This window comes from Macrotis lagotis, chromosome X (genome assembly GCF_037893015.1).
Source record: "Macrotis lagotis isolate mMagLag1 chromosome X, bilby.v1.9.chrom.fasta, whole genome shotgun sequence".
NCBI classification, from domain to species: Eukaryota; Metazoa; Chordata; class Mammalia; order Peramelemorphia; family Peramelidae; genus Macrotis; species Macrotis lagotis.
The window spans coordinates 105,669,269-105,687,295 of NC_133666.1; the positions used below are offsets into that span (position 1 = coordinate 105,669,269).

An 18,027-nucleotide genomic window follows, 5' to 3' on the forward strand; every position below is an offset into this window, starting at 1 on the left:
GTGGAGGAGCCGGCGCCCGCCCAGGAGGCCCGCGGGGCAGCGCCCGTGCCCGCCCGGGAGCCGCCGCCTCCCGCCCTCGCGCCCGCGGCCTTCCGGACTCGTGCCAGGGCCGCGCGGAGCTCGCCCGGTGAGTAGGCCGTGGCGGCGCGGGGGAGGGGCGGCGGGCGGTTAGGGCGGCCTCCCCCAAGTGCTCGGGGCCCTTCCCGGGGCGGGGCGGGGCCGGGCCCCGCGGGAGCCGAGGCCTCCGGGCCGGGCACACGTCGTGCCCGGAGCGAGCCGGGCCCGGGGGCGAGCGCGCCGGGGAGGCACAGAGGCGCGTCGCGGCGGGGCCCCGGGCCCCGGGCCCCCCCGGCCCGCCCCCCAAGCCCTTCCGGGGCTGCCGCCGCCCCGGGCGAAGCCGGGGAGAGACAAAGGCGGCCGGGCCGGGCCGGGCCCGCCATGACTCAGTGATTCCGCGCCCGCGGGCCCCGCTCCGCTCGGGGCCTTTGTCTCCGGGGCCCGGGCCGGGGAGGGGCCCGCCCCCGCCTTTGTGTCCGGCCGGCCGGCCGGCCCGGCGCGGCGGCGCCTTTTGTTGTGGGCAGCGGCCCGGCCGGCCCCGGACGGCCCCGGACGGCCCTCGCTCGTGGGGAGGTCCGGCCCCGCGGCCCTTCCTCCGGTCACAGGCCCGCCGGGACCTTCCCCAGGGCTTATTCGGCCCGAAGCCGGCGCTCCTACATCCTTGCCGGCAAGCGGCACAGCATACACTGCTGGCCGAGTAGGACTTGCTCCCCTCCGCCTTAGGGTGCCATCTTCTCTTCCCTCCCCCTCCCCTCCCCACCTCTGCATTTCCGAGTTAGTGGGAATATGGCTAGTTAATTTAAATTATTTAGATATGTTGATTCTGAAGAGAATTTCCCCACAAATTGAAATAGATTATGTCAACCCAAAGAACTACATTTCCCATAGTGGATGTAAAGATTTTGCTACCGGTCTGATTTTTTTTTAAGATGGCATAAAATGGGAGTTTTCCTTGTGGAGTGACTTCTGTATTATTGCAGCTCTAAAATGAATCACTGAGAAATGCCACCTCAAAAATTCCTTTTTTTTTTTGGTTCTAAACAAAGGTTTTGTTTTTGACAAAATGATTATATGGTAACCTGACCGATGGTAAACAGGCCTCTACACTAAAAGTTTTCTGTATTGAATTCCCAATGAGCATGACTTGGTCCTCAGTGGACCCTTGATGTTGAAATGTCTGGGTCTCTTTGAAATGGCTGATTCTTGATGCTTTATCTTCTCCTTGGTATTTTAGATTGACCTCTTTCCTTACATAAAAGAAACTGGAGCAAAGTTAAAGGGATTTTACATTTCCCCCTTACATTAGTTGTAGGAGCTCCACAGCCTCCAGTCTTTAGGTCTTGTAGGAGTTGGCAGCCTGTGGGATATAAATAGGAGCTGATTTCAGAGGCCCCTGTTGACGAGGTTGTATGTGAGAGCCTCCAGCTCAGCCTGTCACATTGCAGCCTTGTGACAGGCGGAAGCTAATGTACTCACCATGTGATCTAAGCTTCTCAGAAGTATTAAAGCAAGCAGAGCACACGTGATGACCTTTTAAAACTGGAGTTCCAGGGGACAGCAGGGAGATAGAATGCAAGTTAGAGGCTGCTGACTTGTAGTAGCCTTATCTAGCAAGCAAAACTTCACTTGTGTCCTCTGGGGTAGAGGAGGTGGCAGATTTTAGTGGACATCTTTTTTTTTTTCCTCCCTCATTTTGTTCCCTACAGTTTCACACTTTGAGTGTCCCAGAGCTCTAAGAAAAATGTCTTTAATTTTCAATTTGGGGATTAATTAAAACATTGGGTGTGACTTGATTGATATGGTTGATATTCCTGAGTTGTTTTTTTATATTGTGGTTTAAAGGTTGTCAAGTGATACCACAAGATTGTTGAAGTAGCATAATTTTGAGTCATCGGAGTAGTTAGTACCTTTTTGAAATTAAGGGCTTGTACTTGGGTCTTGGTAGGCCATCACTTTTCATGTGCATAAATAAATCACTGAAGGGTATTTTTGGTACTGTTGTACAGTATTTATAAAATGCTACTTTAAGCCAATTTTCTAAATAACAAAGTGATTATGAAATATGTTTACCGTGTCCAACTCAAATGAGTAAGCTAAATTTCCCTATGTCTTATTTAAAGCAACAAGTTAGCTAGCTAAAATTATAGGAAGTCAAATCTGGGCACCAGTCAGGTTGAAAAATAGCTTTGGGGTTTTCACTAATGTAATCAATAATCACTTTCTCTTCCTAGAGGTTTCCTGAATTTATATTAAACTTGAGATACAGTCCTGCTCAAGCTCCTTTGCTTTATATAGACCTATTCCAACACCTGTAATGTTTATTTCCTTTTAATCTCTTGCTTCTTAAGAGATTTTAGGTGCATTAAAAGTTTTGTTTAATTCCTATACTTCTTTCTGGTGAGAAAAGGGTTTCTTGTTTTACCTCCCCTTCTTCAAGTTATCTTGTATTTACTTATTTGTAACTTCTTCCACTCCCTAAAATAGAACCTCCCTTTCCAGAAGGCTGTTTTTCCTATTGTTTATATTTTAAGCACTAATAGCAAGTTTGTATGTAGTAGACACTTAAATGCTTTCAGGATTCTAAGTAATAATAACCTTCCCGTTTTTATTTTTAGGTATGCAGTAGAATATAGTACTAAAAATAAAGTATTGCAGTAATGGCTTTTAAAATTACTAAAGCACATTTTGTAGTATTTGGTTTGTTTTTTTAAGTTTTCAGTTTATCTTATGCTTACGACCCTTTTTGGTATACAACTCTAAGGTTAGTTTCTTAGTTGTAGTTTGATTTCAGTTTAAAAAAAACTTTAAAAAGATTTTTTTCAATGTTCCATAAACCTACAATGCTGCCCATTAAAATTATTTGCTACTGGCAATTACATTAATGTTTTAGAATGACCTGAAAACCTTCCAGTTTCTATTTTTTAAGAAATTCTAAGATTACTTTTCTCTAAGAATAGGGAATTCTTACCCACAGGACCAACAAATGAAGTTAATTTGTCTTCAATTTGTGGCAGATCAGTTGATTACACTGAGTGCCAATTATAATGTGGCCTTGGAAACACAAGGATTTGGTTTCTATATCGAGTTCTGTCTAGTAGTAACCTTGCATCAGAGATTAACCACTAGTGAAGGTGAAGTATTTATATTGCCATAATTTTTCCATGTCCCTGTTTCCACAAGCCGCAAAGTTTTGTTACCTACTGGAAGTAGGATTTGAAGAACATTTGCTTAAAATTTATCAAAATAATTGTAATTCTTGGCTGAGTAATCTTTGAAAATTGATAAATCATCAACAATAGACAGTATCATTTAAGTACTTGGGCAACTATTTTTCTTCAAGTGAAGAGTACAAGGAAGAATTTCATAAGAAGTAGCTGACCTAGATATACTTAAGGATCTACACATGTTGTTGCCAGTTAACAGGCTGGATCAGATTACAAACACAACCTTGTTTAAACTCCTTCTGTAACCTTATAATCACTCTACTGAGTAAAAACTTTAAATGTTTATGGAATTATTAATATGAAGGAGCAAAATAGAATAACTAAATATATCAAATTTTAAAACTTGTGAATAGTCACATTGCTTTGTTTCTCTTCCTGAAAGGATTGGTATTAATGAGAAGAGATAGAATGGAAATTAAAGTTAAATGTTAAGGGAAAGGTGAATGTATGGTTTTAGAATTTTTCTATGTGAAAAATGCCTTGGTTTCAGAAAAGGGACAAAACCCCCCAGTATTTTTTGCTTCTGAAACTCATCAATTACTGCTTCTGTTAAGAATGCTGGTATCATTTGCTTCTAGAAAAGGCAAAGAAACTGATGATATCATACTAATTCAGTGATTGATTTTGGTGATATGCCAGCTTCTAATGCATTTTTTTTTTTCTGGTTTTATTTACAGCCCAGAGAAATGGCTCAGGAGACAAACCAGACCCCAGGGCCCATGCTGTGTAGCACAGGATGTGGCTTTTATGGAAATCCTAGGACAAATGGCATGTGTTCAGTTTGCTACAAAGAACATCTTCAACGGCAGCAGAATAGTGGCAGAATGAGCCCAATGGGTAAGTTGTTGCCAAGGAAAATCATAATATTTGAAGAAGTGGCAGAAAGAACTCTTAGAACCAAGTACATGAGCTGAAGCTGGAAACCTATACAGAAATCTACTGCACTTGAGGGGAGAAATTTCACACTGAAAAGGCAACAGCAGAACACTCAATTCAACAAGCCTGTGTTAAGTGTCAACCAAGTTCAGAGCACTTTGCAAGGTGCAGGAGATAAAGACAAAGGCAAAAAAAAAAAAAATAATAGGCCTTACCCTCAAAGAGCTTACATTGGGGAAAGAGGAGGGAAAGGTGCCTAATGATTTAGCTTCTCATATTTTATATGTGTGAGAATTTTCTCCATGCTTCAAGAATGTTTTTGGATTTATCATTTTAATTTTGTATTTTGTTTGAACCATCACCCTAGGAATAAATACAGGATTCTGCCAGCATAGTAAAAGTGATTGGAAATCATCATACCTAAACATTTTATGTGATTGTTAGTATGGAAATGTTAATATGGTCACTTGATAGCACACTAATTCTTAGAAATCACAAAATATCAAGAGTTGTAAGAAACATCAGAGGTCATCTGGTCCAACTCGTGTCTGAACAGGAAGTCCCTCCTGCAACATTCTTGAGAAGTGATCATCTAGCTTCTGCTCTTTTAAGAAGTTTCTCCCAATCTGCTATTTTTTTTCCCTAGGATCAGCTAGTGGTTCCAACAGTCCTACCTCAGACTCTACATCATCAGTTCAAAGAGCAGAAGCTAGTTTAAACAACTGTGAAGGTGCTGCTGGCAGCACATCTGAAAAATCAAGGTAAGATTTTTTCCTGGGTTATTATTGTATGTTATATTACAATACATAAGTGAGGAAAATTGTGCCACATTCCTTCTTCCTAATAAAGGAATTCTTCAAATTATCAGGTTCTTCAAGCATTGCATATAAAATATAAGCATTACAACACTTCTATTTAAAAAAATCACTCAGGATATTCCACTTAATATATTTTTTTTATCTTTGGAATTAGAATTTGAGATGAAGAGAGTCTTTGTACAGATTAAATGTTAAAGGGAGGCTTAAAGGTAACAAGTATTGCACTTGAGTTATTTAATAAATAGTCAAATTTAAATGAGTGTATAATTTTGTTATTTTGCCAGTTGCCATTATAGTATGGATAAGTTCAGCTCAAGGTAATAGCAGATGCTGATGTATTTAAGAGATGAACAAGGCATAATAATCTCTGCCCTCGGGGAACTTGGAATCTAGTGGTCAAGCAAAGACTTAAATGAATTAAAATGCAAAAAATTTAAGTGCATAAAGCAATAAACTGTATCATTTAGCAAAAGAGAACTTGTCTCTTAACTATTTTACAAATTAGAATGAGAGGGAAAAGCTAGCCAAAGTGCTGTGTTGTAGAGAGTTTGATTGTAGAAGGTCATGAACTTTGAAATAATAGTTTTTTTATAATTGCTTTAACTTCAGCACATTCACACAGAGAAAGAAAATGTCCTATTTCAGTTTATTTTTTTATGTCTTGTATTGGGGGGGGTGCCAATGGTTAAGTGACTTGCCCACATTCACAGAACTAGTATCATATATGAGGTCAGAGTTCAATTCAGGTCCTCCTGATTCCAGAGTCTTTGCTCTGTCCACTGTGCCACCTAGCTGTCCCATGTCCTTTTTCTTTTAAAGTCTAGCTGATTTTAATCACAGAGATTACAATAATTGTTGTCTACTTTGTATAAAAAAGAGCTTTCAAATAGAAAGAAAAGTATGAAAATGACTTAGATTATAAAAGTATTTTTAAGAGTTAAAATTGCTGAGGACAAAATATGTATCTGCCTGTGTCCTTGTAGACATATACAAAGTTAAAAATAGTACTCAAGAAGCTAAAATATTTTGAAAATATGCATATTTAAAAATGCTAACCTTAATGTCTTAAAAATTTTTTTATTTTACTGGTCTCAAACAGAAATGTGCCTGTGGCCGCTTTGCCTGTAACACAGCAAATGACAGAAATGAGCATTTCAAGAGAGGACAAAATAACCACACCGAAAACAGAGACATCAGAGCCAGGTATACTTTTAATTGCTTAATTGAAGGTCTTCTGAAATGTTTTTCTGAAGAGATGATTTTACATAGGTGTCCTCACAGTGCTATTGAAGAAGAAAACATATTTGCAAGAAGCATCTTTCTTCTTTCTGATAAGACCTGATGTGTAATGAAGCTTTTAGTAATATGGAACTTCAAGTAGGACTATTTGAAATCTTTAAAGTCACTCTTAACCAAAAAAATCTACATGTATAAATTTGTCTTCCCACACAATAGACATAGTATGTGGTAAATCACTTAATTTTTTTCTCACATGTATGTGAGCTAGTAAAACTTCACATTTACATTGTTCCTAATTTGAAAATTGTGATAGCTCAAACTGGCTCTTGCTGATGTTTTCCAATGTAATGGCTGAGGAAAAGGAAATTCATGAATCAGGCTCAGCAGGAGCAGTATTTTAAATCAATGGTTAAAGCTTTGGGAGATCTAGGAACTTAAAAAAATATTTTGGGGTCTTCCACGTTCCTGACTCTCATTTTTTACTTAACTCTTTCTTCTTTCCCCTTCTCCATGAAGAAAGTGAGGTTTACTATTTAAATAATGAATGTTAGCAGGTTTAAATATTTTCCTCTAAAGAAACAGTAGGATTGAATTTTTTAGCGAAACTTCAGTAAAGGCTTGTCATAAGGACTGAAGAAGATATTGCCTAGATATGTAGGGTACGCAGTAGGATTTTTTTATAACATTAACTGGAAGAAATACAGTTGTTATTCAGGCACACTGCTAAGGTTCTTTAACAAAGTGATCCTCAGAGGAATTATCCTATTATGAGGAATCCACTCAAGCATGAAATCAAATTTGGGGCCTGCTTAGGGAGAAGGTGACAGAACTGTCAAAAATATGAATTTCATTGTTATTTGGCAGGTTTAGTATTAGTCTCATTTTCCTTAACTAAAGCATTGTTAGACTGGGCTGAGAAAAAACTCTTGATTGTTAAAATATGAATTAAAATGTTATATTTTAGCAATTTATCTTTATGGGGAGAAGTAATGGAGAGAAAAGATGAAAGGATAAATAAAAGTTAGGGATCAAAGCAAATAATTCTTAGGATTAAATCAAAAACCATGTTTCCAAATAAAAACAAAATGCAATGTTATGGACATAAGACTATGCAAAAGCATTTCCAGTTCATAGGATGGTAACCTTATATATTGGTTCCAGTTTGAGAATTGTTCTAACATTTGAAGAGAGAATGTTTATCTGAATATCCATGCCAAAAAAGCATAGGGTGGTCTGTGTGTTCTATATATGGATCATTCAGTCATCCTTTTAATTTGTAAATGTTGTCAGTGTACAACTTAACAGGAAAGTGGATATGGTAAAAGTTAATGAACCTTTAATTTGCTATTTACTTTTATTAATAAATGTTCTTAACTCGTGGGAAAGTCTCAGTTTTGCTGTAAGCTAGAGATAAAAGTCTTGTGTATTTGGGGGGGAAAACTCTATTTCCTCCTTTTACAGAGAACTGGATGAATTTTCCTGCCTTCCTTTCCACCTACATCACTCCCTCGAAATTCCTTTTGCCTTTTTAATTGTTTGTCTGGAAGTTAATATAAGTTCTGTCATCTGCTTCATGGATAATTAAGTTTGACCTTAGGGAAGTCACTTCATTTCTGACCCAATTACTTCTGAAAAATGGAAGAGAGTGGACTAAATTGTTTCTAAAGGTCCTCTTCAGCTATAATATTGAGTATATAGCAGAGCCCTCCTTAACTTCTTGGATCTCACAAAGTAAATTATTTTATAATAAATACACACATTTGACCATACTCTGGGTGTACCAGTTTTTGCAAGAGAAGAGTTAAAATTTTTACCAAGGAGAGTTTCAGAGTACTAAAAGTAGCTTAAGCTTTTTAATAATTTCATTAACCATTGAAAATTGGTATAAGTACTTTGGGACTCAAATGAAGAATGTTTTAAATTGTGAAAATATTCTCCAAAGCATTTTGTATTGAAATTTTGGGGGATTTAAAAAAATTAAGATTATTCTTAGATTGACTGAATCTATTTTCTGGAGGCTTTTCATATCTTTTTGCTGGTTATATCTTTTATTTGACACCTATTTAAAATTGGGTTTGCATTGAAGTAAAATTTGATAATAAAATACCTGACTCCAATATGTCCTACCTCCATAATTCTAAATGTCATCAAAGCATTTATTTTATAAATATTAGTAAGTGCTTAGAATTGCTTTTGCACTTTAAAAACATGATTGGACAGAGGAGAATCTTTTATTCTAGCTTTTCTCCATATTATGGGCATGTGAGTAACTGAACACTTGATGAACTCTTAAAAAAAATAATCTAGTGTGTTCAGATGGTTTGGGATTGGAATGGCATTTCATTTTTTTTTCTTTTTTAGACGACACCAGTTTTGGGGGAAAAATTGATGGTTTTGTTTATCTAGATGAAATAATTTATTTGGGTTTTGCTGCAAATTGTAGTCTTACTTAGAAAGTTTGTACAATGTAGAAGATGATGAAATGTTGGTCTTTGAAGAATTCATGTTCATTTGCAAACTGAATCTGCTTATATAAAAAGTAGGTAGCATTTTATCTTTATATAAACAATCAGAACTAAGAAATGTTAGTCAAAGGACTGTTTTTGAAAGTAATTTAGCAACACTTGTGCAGATTGAGGGTAGGATAAGTTCTTGAGGAATCATTTGAGGGTGTATGATCACAAAATGTGAATATGATCACAAAACTGTCATTCATCTAATTCTTGTCAAATTTCTATTTCTTGGCTTTATTCTCCAGTTGTCACTCAGCCAAGTCCATCAGTTTCTCAGCCTAGTACTTCTCGAAATGAAGAAAAGGCTCCAGAATTGCCTAAACCAAAGAAGAACAGATGTTTCATGTGCAGGAAGAAAGTTGGCCTTACAGGTAGGTATTGCAACTGCCTTAAAGTCATGTATGCCTGAGACAGGCTACTATGGTTTAGTTCTAATTAGAAGAACTGTCATCATGTTAAATTTAAAATATGTCAGGAGAAGATTCCTGTTTAAAAAAAATTGAACAAATAGATATTTTTTTAACCTTAAGAGATTAATTGAAGTACAATGGCGAGGATAATATCATCTTAGATTCTTTTTTTTCTTCCTCTTTTGTTCTTAACCTCATAAAGCTAAGGAAGAATCATTTGGCAGAATCTCAAGGACAGTTTTCTAAAATACAATAACAATCAAAGTTCTAATTTATAATGATTTTTGATAGGTAGAGAGTTTTTAACCATAGTCCTAATATCTTTTCATTCATATGTTCTGTTGTCCAAGGGACAATAACTGAATTTTTTTATGTAGTTAAATAAAAGTTATTTCTATATATGCCCTAAATAATTTATATGACCAAACACATAAGATGAAAATGATTGGATTGCTGAAATGCAAAAGACTTAATAGTGTTTTTCTTTCATATTGTGGAGGTATTGAGCTTCAGTTCCTCTTCCACAGTGACAAAGAGCCTATAAATTACAGTACTTTAGAACTTAAGTTCCCAAATGACTCTACTTCCTCCTGTTTGTACAGGGTTTGACTGCCGGTGTGGAAATTTGTTTTGTGGACTTCACCGTTATTCTGACAAGCACAACTGTCCTTATGATTATAAAGCAGAAGCTGCAGCAAAAATCAGGAAAGAGAATCCAGTTGTTGTGGCCGAAAAAATCCAGAGAATATAAACTAAATAACTACTTGTGAAGAGACTGAATTTTGTTTTTGTTTTTATTTTAATATATCGTAGGAAAACATTAAAGAGCAGATGCATGGCATTTTCCTTTGATGTTCTCCAGAGTTTTACTTTAAACTTGTCTGTCTTATAATTGATATTTTAGGATGTTTGGGTGTTTGTTACAGGCAGAATTGGATAGATACAGCCCTATAAATGTATATGCCCTCCCTCTGAATAAAATTGGATGATAACCTGCACCATAAATCAAAATGCACAGATATTGGAGACAAGATTATTTAGTTCACATGTGCCAAACAAATATGTAAAACCTGCATGTTTGCAGCATATCTGCCTTTTGAGAATGTAATCAAGGTATAATATCTTTGGCTAGTGTTATGTGCCTGTATAAAAAAAAATGGTACACCAGAAAAAGACTGGCAGTCTACTTTTACCATAGTTAAACTTTACCCTGTTAATTTCTACAACTCATTCTTTTGAAGCAGAAAGTAAGCTCTATATATATATATATAAAGGATCAAACCTTTCAGTTGAAACGAATATTTTTGGTGAAAGTAAGACATTCTGACTTGAAGGGTAAATTGATTCTCTCTCTGAAACAGCATACTGACCTGCACCAGAAAATTTGTCTACTTTATTCTTGTGTAGCTAAAAATGTTGTGTAGAACAATATTGTAGTAGGGTTTTTTGTTTGTTTACAAGAAGAAATAAACGCTACATGGTTTTACATTCAGCAGCTTTAATCAAATTACATGCATCTGAGGAATCTTACTTTATAAAAGGTATTTTTGAACAGTTTGATTTCTTGTGTATATCTTCTGTTGAATGTGTTTGGGTTCCAGAAAGGTTGTTTAAATCTTTTTTTTTTTTAACTTCAGTTTTCACTGTAATTGCACCCTTCTGCATGGAAAAAACCATAACCAACATGGCTTAAGTGGTACACAGAACCACTCTCAGAGGGCTGCTTTATCATTTTAATTGTACTTGGGTGTAGGACTATAGTTGTTCTTGGGTGTATTGCATGGGCTGCATTATCTACAGCATTGTACAATAACAACTCTAGAAAAGGCAGTATACTTCACTGATGCTTGTCTGGTAATATCACTTCTGTGTTATAATGGAAGGTTTTTTTTGTGATGTATGAAACTTGTGTTGTTTTTTTTTTACATATAACAAGTACAGTTTAGATTAGTGTTGTGGAAATGCCTGTTTTTATTTGTAAATAGTTAAGAATGTACTCAAGATGCTACTTTCAACTTTTTTTTTAATTGCAGTGTTCGGTCCTAGTTTTTAACTTCACTCTTAAGGCATCAGGTTTTTTCGCTTAAATTTTATGTACTTTAGTTTGGCTTTAGATATGCAAATGTGTACAGATAGTTCATATTTATGTATTGCACATAATCATGCTCCTCAGCATTTATGCTATATTGTATTATGTAAATAATAAAAATCATGTACAGAGGGAATTATTTCCACTCATTCATTGGCTTTGTAGCCATGGGTTACTTTCAGAAGCCTTAAAGGAGAAAAAAAAATTGACTGATAAATCTGTATTTTATAAGCCATTCATTTATTTCTTTTATACAGGCTCAGCATAGTTGTAATGTCACTTTTTTCCCCATCTCAATCCCTGAGGATTTATTCTACTGAGAAGCATGACAAATGGAATATAAATTTTAAAACTTGGACTTTTATCAATCATTATGCCAAGATAGGATATAGGGGACAGATCATTACTTGTAACTTAAAGAAAAAAGTAAATTTGTGAAGATTCTTAGCTCTTAACCTCACTCTCAATTTAGTCTATATATGTTTTATGGTTCTTTACTCTCCTTGGGATTTGTCCTGACAAAACACAAGTGTGCTTAGTTTTCCAAAGGCATACACCACCACTGTTTTGATCTGTCTTGGATTTTAATGTTTTTGTTAAAAGAAGAAAAATTCAAATAGCAAATGTGCTATCCAAGAGGAGAGAAAGGAACAGCATAATTTCATGGCCCAGCTTTGGCGGCAACTTTCTTGTTGGCAATACCACTACCAACTTTTCCTTAATGGGATTTTAGGGATGGGAAGGAGTCTGTTCATGGAAGGAGTGCATTCATTTTATCTGTATTCTAGTACTTCTGTAATGTAATGATGAGGTTTTTTGCCTTTTGCTGCTTCATACTTCCGATAGAAGAAAAAGCTACAAGTAGAAATGGCAGTAAGTATATTGAGATAATCTACATCAACAAAAATATTAATGAGGTTAAAAACTTTAAATCTAATCGTAGATCTAGAACGTGGGATGAGGAGAGAGATTCTCTTATCCAAGTACAGATTTCATTTGATTCCACTACTCTACCTCCAGCTAACTGATGCTAGAAAATTTTAAATGGTAGCTGTTGGTTGAAGAAAGATGTGTTGTGAAGAAAAAAGAATTCTGCAGGAAGAAATTAGAACCTTTGGAAAACCATACAATTCAGTTTTGGAAAGGTCTGTATAATCATAAGAGTTATAAAGAAGTTGCTACTAAGAATTCTTGTTTCCTATGTTCAAAAAGAAAAGTCTACAGAAAATGGAGGTATTGATCAAAGTCTCGAGCCAAGCAGTTATGTTTAAAATATAAAATTGTAAATGGTTGCATACATTGAGTTTGGAAATGGATGAATTTGACAGCAGTACATTAAGTAAGGCCAAGAAAAGAAAAAAGCATTGTTAATTTGGGGCATTATGGGGCTTTTATTTTCATTGTTATAAATGGAATAAATAGGTACAGTATCAGCATTTTACTTTTTTATAGTCAAAATTGGTATCAGCTTTTTGTTGAATGTGATTCTAAAGATAAAATTTTTGGTTAATCTTTTATTTTAAATGAAGCTCCTGACCAATTGAGGTAATTTACAGGCAAGAGATCATAGTATTACTGTCTGCATTTTTGAAATCATGATGGATGTCTTTGTTAATGTAGGATAGCACCTTCAGTGGTGCAGATTGTTATCCATCCACACTATTATATATGACTTTAATTTGTGCCCTTCCATAAATCCTCCCCAAGTGTCCAGCCAAAACGTTGGAGTCATTATTTGGGTGCTAGAGCAAATTAGCCGTCTTGTTTTTGCTTGGTCCACCTTTTATGGCTATAAATCTTTTATGGTTCTTTGTGTGAAGTTTTTTAATTGACAATATATACTAGAAGTAGGGGCTTAGAGACCAATATGACCTTACTCTGAGACTGCCAAGATCTAATACAAAGAAAATGTTCTTTTGCGTTAGTTGAGAGTATGCATACTAGGAACTGAGAATTCTCTGTATCTTACTGAATAGAATACCAAATTTGGATTCAAGAAACTAGAATCCAAATTTTGTACATTAGCAAGTCAATCTTTTGTCTCAGTTTATCTATAAGGGATATATTAACCTCCCCATAAAATTAAGGATCAAATCATATGTGTGGGTGCTTTACATATAGTTTATACATTCAGTTTGTACAGTCACTAAATTTTACCAATCACCTACTATATGTACTAGTATTGGAGTTACAAAGAAGCAAAAGACAGTTTGCTTTCAATGATCTCACAGTTGAAGGGGGGAATTGGCATGCAAACTATATAGCTATATACAAAGAGGCTGCTTAGATAATGGGAAAAACATTGAGGACAGGGAAAGCCTTAGAGAAGAGATTTTTTTAGCTGAGATTTGAAGGAGGCAGAGATGAGGAAAAGAATTCTGAGAATGGAGGAGAGCAAGGGAAAATGTGAGTTGGAAAACAGTTCTTTTTTGCAAGGCAGTGGAGTTAAGTGGCTTGCCCCAAGGCCACACAGCTAGGTAATAATTGTCTGAGGGTGGATTTGAACTCAGGTATTCCTGACTCTAGGGCTGGTTCTCTATCCACCTAGCCCACTCCAAGAAAACAAATTTCTAGTGAAAGGGACAGCAAGGAGGCCAGTGTCAATGCCTAATAGGGTATGTAAGGTGTAAAATTGAAAAAGTATACAATAGGGAGCTAGATTATGAAGGATCTTGAACATTCAAATAGATTTTTTTGTTGTTTAATGCTTTGGGGGTGACATTTGTTAATAGACTGATTCAAGTCACAAAATTGACAAATACAATAAAATGTAGACAGTTTATGTCCACACCATTGCATGGCCTACAATCAGTTCTTCAAAGACTTGGGTATCATGAAGGCATCACTGGAATAATTTTGATTATTAAAAAGATGAAATTGTGGTTTGGGGGGAAAAGGAAGCCTTGATTGTATTCGGTGCTGCAGTTTCCTGAAAGTAATCTAAAAAAAACCCCTTTCTCAGTGTTAGACCTGATTCATTAAAGTGACTATTACAGTAAAACCTGGCTATGACAATATGCATGAAGCCATGCAATTTGATTTTTACTTTTCTCCAATAAGAATTTTGTAGGGAATTGGTTATTGACCCTTTTTGTGTAAATTATTTTTCATTTTGAAGTTGTTTTTTTTAAAAGAACAGCTTTAAGGAAGAAAAATTTTTGTGAAGGAATGGGGCAAATATGCGTGAACCAACTAAAATGTGTTTGCATTTTAAGCTGAAGTCTGAGAAGGCTATTTGATTCAAGTTTGTTTATGCTTTTAAAAAGTGACTTAGAAATGTATATCAGATGTATTCTTTAAATCTAGATATTAACACAATAACAATACTGTGCTTTCACAAAGAACATGGTTGTTTTTTCTCTCCCATTTCCCTCCTTGAAAAGTTAATTTAGAATTAGTCAATTTGTACTCCCAGGTATCTGAATTGATTTTTTTCCTACTTGCTAAAAATCTTTCACAATGTTACATGTCAGACATAAAGTTGACATGCATTTTTAATCTTTAAATATATGTAGATTTTAAATGTTTTTTGATAGGTCAGATAGTTTAGTACCTTCAATTTAAAGAATATCTGACCTATTGATTCTCAGTTATGGTACTATTCCAAACTTCTCAAAACCTTTTCCACTCTCAGTAGATCACCTTTATATACTTGGTTAGAAAAACAGCTCAGGTTTTAATAAAATGTGAATTTCTCGAAGCAAAATTTTGGCTTTGTCTATCCCCATGATTTGGCATAAAGCAATTACTTAATAAATAGTTGTTTAGTGAAGGCTCCCTCTTTTCTCCTTTACATCTCAAGGTCCCTTGAAATCATCCCCATTTCTCCTTGCCTTTATTTTAGTTCCTGCTAAAGAGATGGCATTCTCACCCACTTCTTGTACTCTTGGTGTCAGCTACACCACACTCTAATCTTTTCCTTCTGGAAACTCCCTACTGTCTGCAAATATACATGTCTTCTACCCTCACCTCAGTTGAAACTATTCAAATTTGACACCATAGGTTACTCTTTCTGGGTTTTCACAGCTATTTGTTCAGTTTCTTTAATGTGATATACCCACTGAGTGTCCAATAAGACTATATCCTGTGGCCTCTTTATGTCAAATTTGGTGAGCTTATGAGTTCCCATGAATTCAGTTTCAACTCTTTTTGGGTGATCCTCCTATCTATATATCCAAACCTAATCTCTCCTGACTTATAATTGCATGTCACCATCTATCAATGGGACATTTTTAACTCAGGATCCTGGAAGCATATCAAACTCTTGTGTGGTAACACAAAACTCATCTCTCCAAATCCACTCTTCCAAATTTCTCCATTTTTTACTGGGGCTATCACCATCCTTTCAATTGATTGTTAGGGCTTTTGTCAAGTCTTACCATCTCAACATAAGTTGCATGATTTATTCTTTGGCATTGTTATCACAGCCTATAGTTGTTTTTCTATTAGCACAGACAATAGTTGTTTGTATCTTCAACTAATTTTGTGCCTCTAAAATACATGTGCATTCCTGAAAAGGAGAATGTGACTCATCTGTAGTGATGTTATGTAGCTCATCAGTGACAGGAACTAACACTTCCTGCCTGGAGGAGAACTTTCCCCACTCCAACCCCCATTGGTGCTTATGGTGCTTTGCCTTTTCCATTAGAGCGGTAGACAACTCCATTGGAATGTCTGCAAACTCGCCAGGTGCAAGGAAGGCATCAACCCTGCTAGAGTGCTCTGGGAGCTAGAGAAAAATCTTGATACATGGATACTGTTAGGTGGTCAGTCAATCTGAACTTGTTTGCTGATGACTTTTTGGAATAAAAACAAAGGGCTAAATAATATATTGTGTTATGTGTATATAAAAAAAAGGCTTTAAACTATTCTTATTTAGCCTTTCACTCTAATTATGGGTCTACTAAACTATATTCTAGCAAGTAGAAGTTTCAGCTGAAGTATCTTAGGAAACTACATTTGTTTGACTTGAAAATTAGCTACTTTCCCATATCCAGAGCAGCACAACATGTTTCACCAAGTACCTAGGTTGACAAATAGTTTAACAAGATATTTGCATGTCTTAAAGCAATGCCATTAACCAGGAACCATGTATTCACACTCAAACTGTGACCTGACTTTCTCCCTTTATTGGGAATGAAGAAGAGGGTTTTGAGGAGAGAAACTTAGTAGAGGCATAATACATTGGAATGTGTTAGATGGGGAGTCAGTTTGAATCTTGTTTGTCATACTACTTTAGTAACAACCTTCCTGGACCTCAATTTCCTCTATAAAATGAGGCAATTGGACTAAATAGCTTTTAATATTCTTTTCATCCTTAATACTACAATTCTGCTCTTGCAAACTAGTGAGAAGATTTATTTATTATAAACGCTAATAGGGGCAAGTAGGTGATACAGTGGATAGAGTGCAGAGCCAGGAGTCAGGAAGAGCAGAATTAAAATATAACCTTCAGATCCATTTTTAGCTCTGACTTTTCAAATTAATTTAACTTCTATTTGCCTCAGTTTCCTCAATGGAAAAATGAGGATGATAATAATATCACTTCCCAGTATGTTTGTCAAGATCCAGTGAGCTAATTGTCAAACATTTAGTATACACCTGGTATATGGTATGTGCTATGTAAATTAGCTGTAATTAATCCCCTTTCATCATGATTTAAGCAGCATGTACAGAAAAAAAATCATTCTAAGCTTTGACTTTTTTTTGATCTCTTAATTTTATTTTTAATTCTCATTTTGAACAAATGTGGTTTTTTACATTAATAAAATATTCTTGTTTAAGAGTAAACAAAATACCCCTCCCCCCATGAATATAGACTTGCTTGGGTGATAAAGTAAAGGGGAGAGAAAAAAATTAAAATTAAAAAACAATAATAGTAATTAATTGTAGGTATGGCCAGGTGGCGCAATGGACGAAGCACCAGCCCTGTAGCCACGAGCATCCGAGCCCACATCCAGCCCCATAGACCCAACAATCACCCAGCTGTGTGACATGCAAGCCACCCGATTCCCACTGCCCTGCAAAAACCTAAAAGAAGAAAAAAAAAGACCCAAAATAAAATAAAATAGTAATAATAATAGTAAGGTTGGCTGGGTGGCAGACAGAGCATTGGCCCTTGAGTCAGGAGCACCTGGGTCCAAATCCGGCCTCAGACACCCAAAGATCACCCTGCTATGTGGCCCCAGGCAGCCCACCCAGCCCCATTTGCCCTGCACCCTCCCCCAAATAATAATAATAAAAAATGTGCTTGAGTCTTTGTTCCAACACCAACAACTCTGTCATGGGTGGATCGCATTCTTTATGGTAAGTCCATTGCAAAAGTTACTTCCATATTTTTCCAATGTTGCCATTGCTGATCACAACTCCCTCCTTTTGTATTTCTCCACTACCATGTACTATATTTTCTCTCTCCTTTCTCTCTGACTCTGCTGTAGAGTCGCTGAATGGTACAGCAGAGAGATCCCTGGTCCTGGGGCCAAGAAGCCCTGAGCCCCCATACCACCCCTTAGGTCCAGAATCCACCTGGCCCTATGGTCCTGGGCAGGCCTTCCAATCCCAGCCCCTTGCAAGCAGTAAAAAAGAAAATGTGTTATATCTGATTACTCTCCCACCATGGTCCATCCTCTCCTCCTTTATTCACATCCCCACCCCTTCCCCCTGCTCCCCCCTCCTTCTTACTCCAGATGCCTATACCCCATTGAGTATATTTGCTGTTTCCTCTCCTAGCCACCTCTGATGAGAGCAAAGTTTCCCTCATTCCCCCTTGCCTCCCCCCTTCCATATCATTGCAATAGCTCA

The 18,027-nt window shown here is 36.8% G+C and overlaps 1 protein-coding gene across 2 annotated transcripts; it reads left to right on the plus strand.

Moving 5' to 3' along the window:
* The first annotated feature begins 20 nt into the window (after positions 1-20).
* LOC141503284 (AN1-type zinc finger protein 5) lies at positions 21-10,836 on the plus strand. 2 transcript variants are annotated; one of them, XM_074208498.1, is made up of 6 exons: positions 21-127; positions 3,959-4,118; positions 4,804-4,918; positions 6,075-6,178; positions 8,973-9,098; positions 9,740-10,836. In XM_074208498.1, exons 2-6 carry the CDS (start codon positions 3,968-3,970, stop codon positions 9,886-9,888), a joined length of 645 nt encoding a protein of 214 aa, XP_074064599.1. In that variant the 5' UTR covers positions 21-127; positions 3,959-3,967; the 3' UTR covers positions 9,889-10,836. The 2 variants fall into 2 exon arrangements, with proteins under 2 accessions (XP_074064599.1, XP_074064601.1); XM_074208500.1 differs by lacking the exon at positions 21-127 and adding an exon at positions 616-754.
* The last annotated feature ends 7,191 nt before the right edge of the window (positions 10,837-18,027 follow it).

Bases quoted from the DNA above. Each gene is read 5' to 3' on its own strand.
- LOC141503284 (XM_074208498.1), top strand. From the start codon at position 3,968: ATGGCTCAGGAGACAAACCAGACCCCAGGGCCCATGCTGTGTAGCACA. The intron at 4,119-4,803 runs GTAAGTTGTTGC...TTTTTTCCCTAG, and splicing joins TGGCAGAATGAGCCCAATGG to GATCAGCTAGTGGTTCCAAC. The intron at 6,179-8,972 runs GTATACTTTTAA...TTTATTCTCCAG, and splicing joins AACAGAGACATCAGAGCCAG to TTGTCACTCAGCCAAGTCCA.